At 55.7% G+C, this 14866-nt stretch overlaps 3 protein-coding genes across 3 annotated transcripts; 2 read left to right on the top strand and 1 right to left on the bottom strand.

Annotated features, from left to right (window-relative positions):
- Positions 1 to 2440: 2440 nt before the first annotated feature.
- On the top strand, positions 2441 to 2862 carry LOC116856463. Its single transcript, XM_032839859.1, has one exon. The coding sequence runs from the start codon at positions 2468 to 2470 to the stop codon at positions 2831 to 2833; it is 366 nt and encodes a 121-aa protein (XP_032695750.1). The 5' UTR covers positions 2441 to 2467; the 3' UTR covers positions 2834 to 2862.
- Positions 2863 to 2889: 27 nt separating this feature from the next.
- On the top strand, positions 2890 to 3913 carry LOC116856464 (transcription initiation factor TFIID subunit 4-like). Its single transcript, XM_032839860.1, has 2 exons — positions 2890 to 3336; positions 3428 to 3913. The coding sequence occupies exons 1-2, from the start codon at positions 3106 to 3108 to the stop codon at positions 3581 to 3583; spliced, it is 387 nt and encodes a 128-aa protein (XP_032695751.1). The 5' UTR covers positions 2890 to 3105; the 3' UTR covers positions 3584 to 3913.
- Positions 3914 to 11224: 7311 nt separating this feature from the next.
- MIS12 (MIS12 kinetochore complex component) lies at positions 11225 to 14690 on the bottom strand. The gene is made up of 2 exons (XM_032839895.1): positions 14603 to 14690; positions 11225 to 11950 (listed from the first exon to the last, which is right to left on the bottom strand). Exon 2 carries the CDS (start codon positions 11908 to 11910, stop codon positions 11290 to 11292), a length of 621 nt encoding a protein of 206 aa, XP_032695786.1. The 5' UTR covers positions 11911 to 11950; positions 14603 to 14690; the 3' UTR covers positions 11225 to 11289.
- Between the last annotated feature and the right edge of the window lie 176 nt (positions 14691 to 14866).

The raw sequence follows: 14866 nt of genomic DNA on the forward strand, positions 1-14866 counted from the left end.
GTCCTTCCGTGTGAAGACGGCGCAGGGTTCCATCTTGTGGGTACGTTCACTGAACCCCCCATCCTCCCGATCTAACCCTGAGTTGGCTTCCACCAATCCTTGGCCATCAATCTGGCAAGAGACATCCTTCTACAAGGAGCTTTTCTTTCATCTTGGATCCTTGGCTCTACATCAGTAGTAAGAGGTGAGGGGCTGCTGTGAAAGGAAGTGAGTGTCCATGTGATGTTCTAGCTCCTGCTCAGTGGCTCCCCTCTGAGGCGATACCCTCAGTGCTCACACGGGGTCCTGGATTCCCCCAGACAGGTTCTTGGCCACCTGCTCCCCTGTCCCCCCGAGCCCCAGGCCGCATACAACAAACACAGCACAAGCAGAGACCAGAATGGTCCTTGTGCTCTGCAGGGTTCCCCGGGTCTGTGCTCAGAACCGTGAGACCACCACGCGCAGGAGCTCAAGGAAGCCTGCTGGAGAACTCAGTCACCGGACCTGCCAGACGAATGACCAGATCCAGTAGAGATCAGTCGAATCAGCTCCACCCGGGAGAACCTGACCCTCAGAACTGCAAACAAAGCCCATGCTTTTCATTTTGTTTTGTCTTGTTTTGCCCAGCTGGTATCTAAGAAGCAAAAACTCAGCGAGGTTGTTTTTTTTAGACCATGGCCTTACTGAAGGATGACTCTCCTGTCATGAGAGTCACCCACGTTACATGGACACAGCGATGAATTTTAGAAAAATTCAAGAGCTGTGCAACAACCACCAGCGCTGGGGTTGAGGACGTGCCTGTCCCTCCGGAAAGCTGCCCCAAGCCCCTCTGAGGTTCCTCGCCTCCCGCCCCGCTCTCCCGCCCGGGCGATCTCCCATCTGCTTTCCGTCTCTGTAAATGAGTGTGTCTGTCCTGGGTATTTCCTGCAAGCGGGACCATACAGTCTGGGTCTTGCGCACCTGGCTTTTCTGCACTTACTGAAATGTTTCTGAATTTCCTCCAGGAAGCAGCTCTATTGTGAAGTATCCCCCCGTGGCACGGCTAAGCCACCTCGGATCACCCACTTATCACCTGAAGAGCATCCACATTGCTCCTGGGTCATCACTGTTACCGGCAGCGCCGCTGTGGACCTTCCTGGACAGTCCCTGCTTTCGCGTGAACACCCGTCTTCCTGTCACATGGGCAGTCGCTGGCAGTGGAATTCCTGACACTGGCACGTGTGTGTTTAGATTTTTATGAAACCACCAAACTGTTTTTCCAAAGCCACCCCACCTTTCTCACATTCCCGCAGGAGCGTGGGAGGGTCGTAGCCTCTCCACCTGCCTGCCTTCTAGAAGCTCCGGCAGCTGACGGTGGCGGGGAGGAGGTTGAGATGTGAGTCTGCTGCTGCCAACCGCCATTCATCCTTCCCCTTCCTTACTCATTCCACGAATACTGTCTGGGCCCTGCGGCTCCGTGGTGGGCTCTGGCCCAGCCAGGGATCCATGGCAACACCGCAGGGTGGAGAGATGGAGAGGTCCCTGGGACATGTCCACTGCACTCCAGGCCTGCTTTCCCCTCGGCCTTTCCCTTACAGGAGGCCATGAGCTCCGTGATGACAGTCTGAGCCTGACAGCAAACGCCTCCATTCCCCCGGACCCCAAAAGCCCTCGTGGCTGTTCCCCCCGCATTCCACAGGGGTACCCTGCTGGCCTTGGAACCCCCGCGTCTGAAGCCTGTGGTAGCGCCAGTGGAAGTCAGGGAAGGGCCTGGGGGATGCCCGGAGTGGCCTGAGTAGAAAGTACCCGCATGTACTCAAACCGGAGCCGCCCGCAGGACTGGGTTTGGGGCGCGGCCTCCAGGATCACCGCAGGGACAGATGCACCCGCAGGGAGGGGCCGGGAAGGAAGAAGAAGGAAGGAAAGGCTCCATCCATCTCTGGGCCCTGGGATAGCAGAGGGAGCCTTTGTTTTGTTCCCGTTTTTGCCTACGGGCCTTTCTAACTTTCAGGTTTGCGACAAGGATTATGTATTTGTTTTTTCCATGTATTGCACTTTAGATTAAAAAAAAAAAAACAGAAACAGAAAGACCCGTAAAAAAAATTTTCTTTTAAAAAGACAAATACAAATAAAAATAATTACTATTTTAAAATGGTAACTATGGAAATTAAAAAAGACAAATACAAAAAAAAATTTTTTTATTTTTTAATAAATAAATAAATAAAAATTTTTAAAAAGACGAATACATCCCCAGGGAAGCTCCGCGCGCAGCTGGGGTCCTCGCCGGGCCCAGCCTCGCGCCTCGGGGTCCCCACCCGCGGCTCGCATCCCTGCTCAGCGCCCCGCGCCCCGCGCCGCGTTGCCATGGGAACAGGCCGGCGCCGCGGCGCGGGGAGGAGCCGGGGGAGGTGCGCGGCCTAGAGGTCCCCGCCCCTCCGCGGGCAGAGCCTCTGCGCATCTCGGCAGCCGCCCAAAGCGCTCCGGCCCTCGACCCCCGAGCTCCTCGCCCATGGCGGCCCCGCTCTTCCCGCGCCAGCCCTGGGCCCCCGCGCCCACCCTCTCGGACCCCGCCGACGACGCTGGCGGCCTGTTCGACGAGCCGCCCCCAGAAGAGCACCCCGCGGCCCGCGCGCCCCGGGCGGTGGCGGCGGCGGGCAGGAGGGCCGGTCGGCGCGCGGGCGGCAGGGTGCAGGGGGCCCGCTCCGGGCAGCCCCTCAAGGCCGTGGCGCGCCCTCAGCCCGAGGAGGAGGCGCCCGCGCGGGACGAGGGCTGCTACCTCGACCATTTCCCGCACCTCTCCGTCTTCATCTACGCGGCCATCGCCTTCTCCATCACCTCCTGCATCTTCACCTACATCCACCTGCAGCTGGCCTGAGCGGCCGGGGCGGGGGCTGGGGGCGCGGTGGGCGGGACGGGAAACCAGGGCTCGGCGCGGCTGTGCGGGAGACGCGCCGCGCCCTTCGTCTGGCTTCTGATGCTTGCTGCTTTTGTCCTGTGTTGTCACTGCCTTTGTTTCCCGCTCTTCTGGGGGCACGTCCGAAGTAGCGGCCCATAGTGAAAGGAGGATCCGTCCGCCCCCGAGATCAGGGGAGCGGGCGGTCATCCCCCGGCGCTTGGAGGAGCGGGTTGCGGCTCACGGTTAGGATCATGTCCCTGGACCCCACACTTCCTGAGGTGCGAGCAGGCGCAGCGAGCCCAACCTTCGGTTCCTTAAGGGACGAGCTTCGGGAGAGGGCCCCGCGGGGAGGGAGGGTCGCGCCCTGGCCCGGCCCGGGCCAGAGCCCTGTGATGCTGCATCGCCCCCCCCGCAGCACAGCCAGACGCCCCCGAGCTGGAGGACCTGAGCGCCCCGCGGACGCCGCCGGAGCGCAGGACACGGTGAGTGGAGATCGTCCGTGGGGGCGGGGGGCGCATCGCCGCGTCCCCGGGGGCGTGAGCTGACCCGCACCTTGCGTTTTTCCTGCCTTAGGCTTTGCTGCCGCGCTTCCGGGCTTGGCCGAGACCCACAGCCAGAGGGCTTGGCCTGGCAGGAGGCCACGCTGTTGTCGCGTCCTGGATGGCGTGGGACCCGCGGCTGCAGACCTCCGGGGACGCGGGCCCCTCGCTCGCCGGCGGCGCAGGATGAGACGGAGTGGGGCCCGGCTGGGGTGCGCGGGAGGGCTCTCTCTGCGTCTCTGGCGCCTTCAAGCGGGCCCTGAGCGCTGCCGCAGCACTGCGACCCAAGACCAGGGTGTGGGGTATCTGTCATTAGCCAGAATTCCTGCGGAAAACGATGGGGGTTGTCATCTCAGACAGAAAAGGCCTAACACGGAAGCCCACCTCGGGAGTTTCTCACCTACCCGCCATCCCTTTTTTGCTCATGAATGTCAAAGTCCTCAACTCAGCTCTCTCCTGTGTTACCTGGAAATGTCTGTCTTACCTCTGAGGAAATAAATCCCTTTTTCAGTCTCCTGGATACTGAGTTCTCGCTTAATTTGGGGCCAAACTGTGGGCCCGCCAAGCTTCCCAGTCTGCTGTGTTTCACCCCATAATCCTGAGAGCATCCCTCCTGTCCCTCCCAAACAGGTGTGTCCCATCATCAGCCTTCCCAGGTGCCTCCTTTTCCTCCACTAAACAGCCACACGGGCTATTCTCCCTATCGGGCTCCCGGGAAATGCCAGCATCCAGGTCTGCTCCCTCCCTGTGGGTCTGTGACTGTCCCCTGTGGCTTCACCAGCACCCCCTCAGATTGAGTCCCCGCCTGCTTCCATTATCAAGACGCTTCTGCCCCAGTATGGTCCCCCAACTAAGATCTAGAATCTCCCCCCCGCCTTTCACCCAGCTTGTGTCTTTATAAGCTCAGCGTGATCCAGTACCAGAGGCTTGTCTCTTCCCAGTCCTGTGCTCCGGTGACCCACACCACTGCAGGGCTCAGTGTCGCCTCTCTGCATTTCGTTTCAGTGCTGCAAATAGGATGCCCACTGTTCCCCGCAACCAGCCTGTGCTTTACACCCCCAGTTTACTACAATGGTGGCTCTATTCCCCAAAATTAAGTCTCTAAGGCACCCGCAGTAGGTACCTCTCACTGGTTTTCCTGCCTTCGGTCTTGGATATTGGATCTCCTACTGACTTTAATATCGACTAACCCCTGAGTCCCAGTAGGGAGCTCCGTGTTCTCCAGACACTCCCACTGTCCCCATCCACACTTCTTGTAGAACCCTCATTCGACAGTCCTTCTGGGACGACTCAGGATATGATCCCCCAGTACTCTCCCCTCTGCTCATGCCCGGAGAGTAGGATCTCCCGCCATTCCCAGAACCAGAGTCCCCTGTTCCTCAATATACACCTCCACGTCCTACCCCAAACTCCACTCTCCAGCTCTTGTTGCCTGTACAGCCTGAATGTAGGCTCCAGTATTCTCCCCAGTGTCCAGTCCCATTTGGCTCCCTTATTTCAGGATTCACTGTGTGGCTCCCCCAACACTAGGACTACCACTGCCTCTCTGATACGGTGCTCCAGACTTCCCTAACGTTCTCCGCATCACTGCTGTCCTTAGTACTAGGCTGCCCCCACCCCCGGACTGAATTGCATTCTTCCCATACACCCATAATCTCCCCCTATAAGTCCTCCCTTTCTCCATACCCTGATATTCCTAAAGCTCCTGAAATTTCCTGTATCTCTTTGAAATTCCTGATTCCACTGGGCTCCGGTGGGAGCTTGGCCCACGTTTTTTAACCAGTATTAAATTTCTATCCTCCCACCATCCGTGTGTACTTTCCGCATCCCTTTATGCCTGACCTGGCCAGTTTCCTCTTACACAGTTCAAATATCCCATATCCCCTGCACTGCCCACCTACTTTCACGGTTGCTGCTTCTCTACACGGAGCTCTCAACTGTCCTCCAACTTCTGGGCTTCCGATGGAAGGTTCCTTTGTCTCGAATATCCAGCCTCTCCACTCAAGTACGAATGGGCTGTCTCTTCAGGGTTCAACCATCATAAACAAATGGGTCCATTTGGGGGATGCTTTGGCCACATTGCTGAAGAAACAAATCTGGAGAGCGTCCTCCTGACCGAGCTAGGGTCACGCACCCACCTTTGGCCGGAAGGCGGAAGAGCTCACTTGACACGCAGCCCCGTGAAGATAGGATCGATAGGAAGGAAGGTCTCCCAACGGAAACTGAAGTCATCACGACCATGGAGGGTGGGCCGGCAAAAATCACGAGACAACCGGTAACGTGACTCTCAGCAGATCACAACTGACAGTGGGAGAGACTACAAGGCAACTTGTCCTAGGACACACTGAGCTGCCGGGGGTGGGTAGGCACGTAGAGGCAGTGACCGAACAGTGGTTTCTGGATACCATGGGACAGTAGGAACTTTATGTTGGGGGACATAGTGGGAATTGAGCCGTAATCGGGAGAAGAAATGGATCCGTTTTTTTAAGTGTTTCATTTTTTTCTTGGGTATCTAGCACTGGAGATAGTCATTATTAGTAAGACAGCTAGAACCCGGACCTCCATGGAGCCCGCTGTGTTAATAACGGAACCTACGGTGTGACGGCGCGGATGACTTACCTGGCCTGAAGGCTCTCGGCCCCGTGAGGAGTTTCTTTTATTTTCCCCATTTTGTAGATGAGGAAACAGACATAGGGGAAGTGATCTGGCCAAGGTCGCAAGACCTGTGAAGGACTAGATGACCCCAGGCATTGTTTCTGGAGTGTGTAGTCTCATTGTTCTTAGAGCGTCAAAGCTCTAAGTGACATAGAATTCACATGCCACAGACCTAATGCATTTAGTATCAAGATTAGGATATGTCGTTACCCTGAAAGGAAACCCTCCCTTCACCCCTTACCCATCTCCCTCCAACCACCGCCACCCGCCCCCATCCCTAGGCAAACCCTAACGACTTCCTGTCTCTATGGCTTTGCCTGGTCTGCACATCCCCTGTAAATGGGATCCTGCGGCATGTGGTCCTTTATGACTGGCTCCTTTCATGTAGCATGACGTCTTAGCAACGTGTGGCGATGCCTCATTTCTATTGCTAAGTGATATTCCCTGTATGGATAGACCAGGTAGACCAGGTAGACTGCATTTTACTCTCCAGATGGATACCTTGTGTTCAGTTGGGTTGTTTCCCTTTTGGGTTACTGTGACTAACGCTGCTGTGAACGTTCACGTTCAATGTTGTGTGTGCGGACACGGGTTTTCATTCCTCTAGGAGTGGCATTACTGATTCACAGGGCAACTGGACGTTTAGGCATTCAGGAAACCACAAGACTGTCTCCCAAAGTGACTGCGCCATTTTACATTCTCACCAGAATCACAACAGGGTTCCACGTTCTCCACTGCATTGACAAAACGTTATCTTTCCCCTTTTTAAGTCATAACCTCAGTGTGTGTGAAGTGGAGTCCCTTTGTAGCTTTGATTTGCATTTTCCTGACGGCAATGACATCCAGCATCTTTTCCTGTGCTTGCCAGCTGTCTACCTTCAAAGAAGCATCTAGTCAGGTCTTCTACTCATTTTTTAAATCATGACATTTGAAAAAATGCAAAAGAAAAAAATGTTGGGGGTCACCTGCCTGCGTCAGACTCTTGATCTCAGGGTCATGAGTTCAAGCCCCATGTTGGTGTAGAGATTACTTAAATAAACCATGCCCCCCCCCAAAAAAATCAAAAACATAAAACTGGGCCATTTGACTTGAATTCTGAGTTCTTTAGGTATTCTGAATAAAGCCCATCATGAGGAATTATTTGCAAAATGGTTCTCCCATTCTGCGGTCTGCCTTTTAACTTTTGGGACGGTATCTTCGACATGCCAGGGGTGTTTTAAATCTTGATGATGTCGTTTATCTATTTTTTTCCCTTTGTTGTTTGTGTTTGGGGCATCTAAGAAGCTACTGCCTAATTCAAGGTCAGGAAGAGTTAAGCCTGGGTTTTCTCCCAGTTCTATAGTGTTAGCACTTCCATTCAGATCTTTGATCCGTTCGGGGTGTGTTTTCGTACATGGTGTGAGGTAGGGACCCAACTTCAAACACCAACGGCCGACAGGGTATGTAATGAAGCCTGAAGAGGAGGGGCCTTGGAAAGCCTCCTCATACCACCATGCCGGGCCCAAACCCATGGGGGCAAAAACTCCTTCGTTCGGGGCCTCCCCATGTGTCTCTTCACCTGGCTGTTGAGTCGCGTATCCTTTGAAGTAAACCGGTGGTCTAACGGGCACACAGGTCTCCCGAGTTCTGTGAGTCTCTCCAGCAAATGACGGAGCCCAAGGACGGGGCCACGGGAACCTGGGATGAACAGCCAGGTGGACGGAAGCCCAGGTTAGCGACCAGGACTTGCGGCCAGTGTCTGAGGAGCAGGGCAGCCATGCTGGACTGAGCCCTGGACCTGGTGAATCTGTTATGGCCAAGTAGGCAGTGTCAGGATTGAGTCGAACTTCAGAGCACACGCAGGTGGCGTGGGGACCGCTCCCCCAACCCCCTCACACACATGAGGACTGAGTGCAGACCCTCCTCCACAGCGGTCCCCTATAGTCCTATTTCTAGAAGGTTGGTAGTTGTAGGAGTGGTGACAATACTGACCCCATCGCTGCCTCTCCTTGTTCAGTTCGAGCTATGACCTCTCTTCGGGCCACATGTTCCGGGTCCCTCGGAGAATAACCCACAGGCCTTGGAAACGCCCACACAGGATGAGGGGAGGCTCGCTCTGGCCTCCCTGGACTCTGTTAAGGATAACGGAGTCCTTCCCTGTCCACATGGATGGAGCCACAAGAGCTCATTCAAGGTTAGCGGGAGGTCAACGAGGAGTTGGCTGCAAGTTCTTTGAGGTGCCTGTGGACCCTGTGAACTCACTACAGTGCCCTTCTGCGGGTCCCCTTGCTCCACAAAAACCTGCAGACGGGCAGGCCGGACTTGGTGGAGAGTAACTGAGTTGCTGGAGGGTCGACCGCCCCTCCTCCAGCAGCGAGTTCCCCTGAATAAAACTGTGTTAACGTATGGGGTCACCTGACCTGTCGATTTGGGGGACACCCAACTGCCCTTCCCCACCTTCTAACCACAATCATACTGGCTCTTTGCTTTGCGTTGGCGCCGTGCCCAACTCTCGACCCACCGGGCGCCTGGCCCTGCGGCAGGATGGGGAACAGATTGTAGGACAGATGCAACAGTGAGAGAGAATAAATACCAGGGGAAGTGTGGGACCAGGCATCTGGGGAACCTGAAGGTTGGTTTTGCAAAGTCAGAGGCTCTAATGCAAGAGAGTAGGAAACTCAGTGAGAGGGGGGCTGGAGGAACAGGTCCATGAAGCCCAGAGGATAACCTGGGGCTTATTATCCTTTTTTCTGAATTTCTGAGGGAGGAGTTTAATTATCAGAGGACAATGGGGCCAAGTAGATTGATTTGCTCCTGCAGACGACACTACTGCAATAAACAGTACCAATGTCCCCAGTTACTAAGTGCCAGCTCAGCGTGAAACGAACTCCTGAGATTTTTGGTTTTTTTCTTAAGCCGGGTTTGGAGCCTGATGCAGGGCTCGAACTCACGACCCTGAGATCGAGACCTGAGCTGAAATCAGGAGTTGCACACTTAAGCGACTGAGCCACCCAGGGGCCCCTAAACTCCTGAGTTTTAAACACTGTGGACTTCACCCTTCTGTCCAGATTGCGTCCATATTCTAAGTGCATTTGGGTGAACCATATTATTGTAGCTATGAGGCCAAACGTGCGTCAGCTGTTGCTTCCTTAGTAAGGACCAATCTCCTTCTGAGTTGAGTATGCGAACACCTTAGCTTAATCAGGTCTATTTTTTTTTTTAAAGTTTATTTATTTATTTGACAGACAGAGATCACAAGCAGGCAGAGAGGCAGGCAGAGAGTGAGAGGAGGAAGCAGGCTCCCCACTGAGCAGAGAGCCTGATGCAGGGCTCGATTCCAGGACCCTGAGATCATGACCCAAGCCGAAGGCAGAGGCTTAACCCACTGAGCCCCCCAGGCGCCCCTTAATCAGTTCTGAGTTAACGTGTAACAAACCTCGTGAGTTGAGAGAACGGAAATGCATTCCTCCCTGCCCCAGAAGCCAGAGGTCCCAAACAGAGCCGTCAGTCCCCGGGGAGATGCTCCCACCTGCCTCTGCGGTCACCTGCCCCCTCCTCTTCTGTCTCCAATCTCCCTCTGCCCTTCTCTAGTGAAGACACTGGCCACTGGATTTCGGGCCCATCCAGGTAATTCAGGACGCTCCCCCATCTCTAGATCCTTAATAATTCCTGCGAAAGACCGTTTTTTTCCAAGTGAGGCACAATGACAGGTTCCAGGAATCAGGACCTGGACATACCTTTGGGGGAATCTCCACTTAATCCTCTATACTTGATTTTTTAAATTAATTTACTTACTTGAGATCGAGAGAGAGAGAGTGCATGGGCACACACAGGAGCGGGACGGGAGAGAGAATCTTCAGGCAAACTCCACACCGAGCACTGAGCCCAGCGCAGGGCTCTATCCCATGACTGTGAGATCATGTGAGTCAAAACGGAGCTGCACGCTTCACCGACTGAGCCACCCAGGCACCCCTCTACAGGAGGAGATTTTAAATAAGCCACAAACATGGGCAGCCTGGCTGGCTCAGTCGGTGGAACATGCGACTCTTGGTCTTGGGGTCGTGAGTTCAAACCCCACCTTGGGCCCTGAGATTACTTAAAATAATAGAAAATCGAAAACCAAAGCCTTTAAAATATATGTATTTCATGTACAGGATTGGAAAAAAAAGTCTTTCATAATAAACATATTCCAGGTAAACACAGGCACCTTAAATCTATGAATATTTGATCACAAACATTAATGTCCCGAGTTACTCTCCGGCATAAAGGAGAAGTCTGAATCCCGTTCTTTAGGAAGACACGGAGGGCAAAGTCTAAGAGCGGGCACTGCTACTCACGCTTTCTCTGCGGGACGTACGGACTGATCTCATGCAGTGTCACACGGATTCACTTCAGAAGAAAACATGAGACTCCACCAAATTTAAGTGCAAGACAGCTAAAACCTCCCTACTGTGGGGACTAAGTACTTGATGCTTAGGAGTATGAATAAATAAGTTAAAAACACTAGGTACAGGGGCAGGTTCCAAAACTCACTGAAGTATGAACAAAATGAATAAATGCCCAGCGGTCAGCTCACATCGGCTTTGCCATTGGCTCTGTTCCAGGCCTCCCCTTCTACCCCGGTGAGAGCTGCCTCTTCTCCGTCCACGGTCGTCCCCTGCTGGGCTCCCAGATGCCACATTGTTCCACCATCACAGAGAGGCTCCAGCTCAGGAATGAACTGAAGTTCTGTGCTTTTTACTGAAGATCACGGCTGCCGTTCAACTTCCTTCTCTCCCTCAGCAGACATCCCCGTGGAAGCCCCGCTCGCGCCCAAGGGCAGGCAGGCTGTGATGTGTCGCGGGGCAGTGGCTGGTCTGTAACGAAGCCCCCCACCCTACCTTCTTTTCATGTGATCGTATGCAGAGAGTAAGTTGAAAGGACCAAGGTCACAAAGGACCCGTGACCGAGGAACAGCTTCACACGCGTCTCCGACCAGCCAGGGAGAGCCCTGCCTCTCCAGTCAAGGGGCCCAGCGAGTTGCTACTGGACCAAGGCTTCTATCCCGCCGGCGAGAGGTCTCCAGGAAACAGACGCTCCAGAGAATCCAGACGTCCCCGACGGTGAGAGTGACCTCAGCAGAGCAGGCCAAGACAGAGGGAGGTGCGGGGCGCGACAAAGAGCAAACAAAGGAAGTCCCATAGCGCGGACAGCGCACAAGAGTGTCGGGACAGAAATCCCTGCTGTTCTGCTTTCCCACGAGCTCCTGTGCCTCCTGAGAAATTAAGATATTTTCATTCTTTTGCTTTCCCTCTCCACAGTGTCCCTGATGGTCTGGAGTTTTCTGGAGTTCTGGACCAGGAACGCCAAGCTCTCCCTAAAGTCACTAGTCCCCTGATTTCTGCCGGAGTTGTCCAGCTCATCAAAGAAAGCCAATGTCTGTTTAAGTTTGGCCTCAATGATTTTTTGTTCCTCTAATTCTGCGAGGAGGGCCTGCTTAGCGCCGACTTCAGTCTTATACCTCTCTTGCAGCTGTTCGATTTCTTCCTGGAGAAGCTGGAATTCTTCCTCAGTACAAGGATGCTTCTCCTGAGGCTTATCTTCCGGAAGCAGGATGTGCGGGGGGATGCGCAGGACCAGCTGCAGACACAGCTGCTCCATTCTGCCAAAAAGGTTATCGAAACGGCCTTTCATGAAGCCAAGAAACTTCTCGGTGCATTTGCGAATCTGGATGGGGCTGATCTCACAGCCTGGCATGTCGGCCAGCTTCTTCAGGATAACCTGCTCCACGGCCTGCATCACCTCGAACAGGTAGTCCTGAAACGCGATGTAGATTCTGAGCATGCAGGTCTGCGGCGTGAAGCCGAAGAACTGGGCCTCGTAGGCCATCGGGTCCACGGACATCTTCGCTCCCTCTGCGGGCCTGTTTCTGACTACGAACAATCTGCCAACGCAAAAAGGAAAAAAACCCTTTTGGATGACATTATTTGATGAGAGCGACAAAGCCCATCGGGGAGAGCCAGGAAGCCAGCAACACAACCCAAGGAGCGAGCGCATCCAGAAGCCCGCCACTGCCCGCCACCCTCCCTGTCCACAACACAATACAAGCCTTGCTCTCTGAGGTTCTTTCCTTCACTTCTCATTAACGCTGGTTCTGGCCCAGGGCTCCGTCTCCTGAACTCTGCTATCGTCCTGGACCACTTTCACACTCAGACAGACGGCCTAGGCAATGCCCGAGACGCAGTGGCCTCCGTCTCCACTCCTCCAGCCACCCGGCCCCTCTCCCCACGTGCCCCTGATCACAGCCTTATATGCTATTCCACCAGCCCCTCTCCACATGCTCGCCTGTTTCACTTCCTCCCACTCCCCTGTGCCTTCCTTCAGGATCGAGTTCAAACTCCTTGAACACGGCTTCCACGGGCCTCCGTTACCAGCCGTTTTGTCTCCCCCCTCAAGGACCACGGACATACAGCACAGAGTTCATTCATCCTATCTTCCTCTCCCATCTTTCATCGCCCATAGGAACCCACTCTAGTGTTTCAATGGGAGCCTTTTCAATCCACCTCTAATTCATCTTGGATAGGTTTTAGGTAGTTTTTTTTTTTTTTTTTAAGATTTTATTTATGTGACAGAGAGAGAGAAAGGGAGACCGCACGTGCACACAAGCAGGCAGAGAAAGGGAGAGCCCGAAGCGGGGCTCGGTCCCGGGACCCTGGGATCACGACTGAGCTGAAGGCATGCCCATCCCCGTGACCGACACCTGGTTTGCTGTTAGCACCCAGCTACCAGACACCATGCTGTACGGAACGCCCTCCCGCAACACCTCCTCGGGGACCTGCGGGTAATTCACATCGGCCAAGTAACTGCTGGGCCACGGACCTTACTCAGACACGACTCCTCACTAAATACTGTGCTAAATACTGTGCGGAGTTCTCCAGAACATCTGGGGAGGGGCAGGGCAGGCTGACTGACACTCCCCCGTGCAGTTCACGAAAACTTCTCATGTCTTTGTCAACACCGGATATCGTTCCGCTTTCTAATTCTTGCCAGTCTGGTAGGAGGGAAGTTGTTCTACAGAGTTGCTTTCTGAAAACCAGAACCGGGGCTCCTGGGTGGCTCTGTCGGTTGAGTGCCCAACTCTTCGCTTCGGCTCAGGTCGTGATCTCGGGGTCCTGAGATCGAGCCCCATGCTGGGCTCCACGCTGGGTGTAGAGCCTGCTGAAGATGCTCTCCCGTCCTCTGCCCCCTCCCTCCCAACTCTGCGTGCGCTCAGGCACTCTCTCTTAAAAAAATACCAAATTATGAGATATCATTTATAAAAAAGAAAAAGAAAGAAACCCAAAACCATGCACGTACCCCACACACAGGCTGGACACGGAGGGCTGAACGTACACTCTCCCCATCCCACCTAACCTGCTGCCTACATCAGCATGACTCCCCTTTTCTGGGAAACCAGAGTGTTTTCACCATTCAAAGGGATGGACTCTTCAATGGGAAGCGTCCATAACACGGACCGTAAGATTCCGAAACCCCTGCCTCACCTGTTTCTCCCAACCCGGGACAGTGAGTGGAGGACCCCCACCCAACCCCAATCAAGCCCCACAAATGGAAAGAATCTGCTCAATCCACACTTGGATCCTCAGAGGTCCCGTCCTGCCCTCCATCCCAGACCGGACGGCCAAAGCTGCCTGGAGGTGTGCTCCCTCACGGAGGCAAGCAATTCGCCCAGCAGGGCTCACTCGTGGGCTGTGGGCATGATAGCTGGGGGGCAGGCAGAATCTTTTACTCTTTACTAACTCCTCTCCACACCCAGCCTGGAGCTGTCACTCATGACCCCACAGGAAAAGTGGCAGGCGACACCAAGTAAAGGTGTTTTAACGTGGGTCTCTGGTGGCCGGTGAGGCTGCGCACCACCTCCTGCACACGAGCTCCTCGGGCTTCTCCCTCCGTGAGGCGCCCACCGGCACCCCAGCCAAAGCCAGCTCTCCCGGCCTTTACGCGGGTGCTCCCTTATCCGCCCCCTGATGGTCGCTCCCTGCTCCAAAACCCTAAATGCTTCCTTGGAACCGCGCCAGTCAAGTCTGACACTGCCCGTCGGACCGAGCTACCTTCCCCCCACACCCCCGGCCCTCCATGTTCTCGCTCCTTCAAGGAAAGAGGCTGGGGCCCAGCATCCTCCGAGGGCCCCGGGCGACCCAGCTGCTCTAAGCTACCGCAAAACCTCCCCCTCCCCAGGGTACCCCCCCAGCGTCTTTCCCTCCCCAGCGGCTCCCCCTCCCCAGGGCACCTCCCCCCAGCCCCCCACCTCCAGCGTCTCCCCCTCCAGGGCCTTCCCCACCCCAGGGTATCCCCACCAGCGCCTCCCCAGCCCCGGACGCCAACGCCGCTCTCCGCCGGGAAGCTCGCCGCAGCCACGCTGGGCGGGGACCACTTCCGGCGCGCCGCGCGCTTCCGTCGGCCCCCGCGGCCCCGCGGCATGCCGGGAGCTCGGGGAAGGCGGCGCGCGGCCCGGCCGGCGGGCGCCCCGAGATGCTGCCGAGCGCAGCCCTGCCCTCCCCGATGCTTGGAGGAGGCGATGCGGCCCGGCGGCCCTTACCCGAGCGGGGGCGAGGGCGACGAAACCGACCACGCACCGCCTTCCCGCCGCCGCCTTTAAGCCACCGCCGGCCGCTGCGGAGAGGCGGTCCCGCTGGCTGCCCGGATGCCGCCCGATTCCGGCCTCGGCGAACTGGGGCCCGGGCGGGACGCCGTCGTGCTCCTGATTGGCCGGCGGAGGGGGCCGCCTCGCTCAGACGCGAAGGGGCCGGGCGGGAAGGCCATCTGTGGCCGGCGCGGATTGGCGCACGGACCGGGGACTTCC

This window comes from Lontra canadensis, unplaced genomic scaffold, assembly GCF_010015895.1.
Source record: "Lontra canadensis isolate GAN:19392208 unplaced genomic scaffold, GSC_riverotter_1.0 scaffold110, whole genome shotgun sequence".
NCBI classification, from domain to species: domain Eukaryota; kingdom Metazoa; phylum Chordata; class Mammalia; order Carnivora; family Mustelidae; genus Lontra; species Lontra canadensis.

What these genes read in the sequence shown, in the direction of transcription:
- LOC116856463 (XM_032839859.1), top strand. Translation starts at nt 2,468, where the DNA reads ATGGCGGCCCCGCTCTTCCCGCGCCAGCCCTGGGCCCCCGCGCCCACC.
- LOC116856464 (XM_032839860.1), top strand. Translation starts at nt 3,106, where the DNA reads ATGTCCCTGGACCCCACACTTCCTGAGGTGCGAGCAGGCGCAGCGAGC. An exon ending in CCGCCGGAGCGCAGGACACG is followed by an intron (nt 3,337 to 3,427) that starts GTGAGTGGAGAT and finishes TTCCTGCCTTAG; the next exon opens with GCTTTGCTGCCGCGCTTCCG.
- MIS12 (XM_032839895.1), bottom strand. Translation starts at nt 11,910, where the DNA reads ATGTCCGTGGACCCGATGGCCTACGAGGCCCAGTTCTTCGGCTTCACG.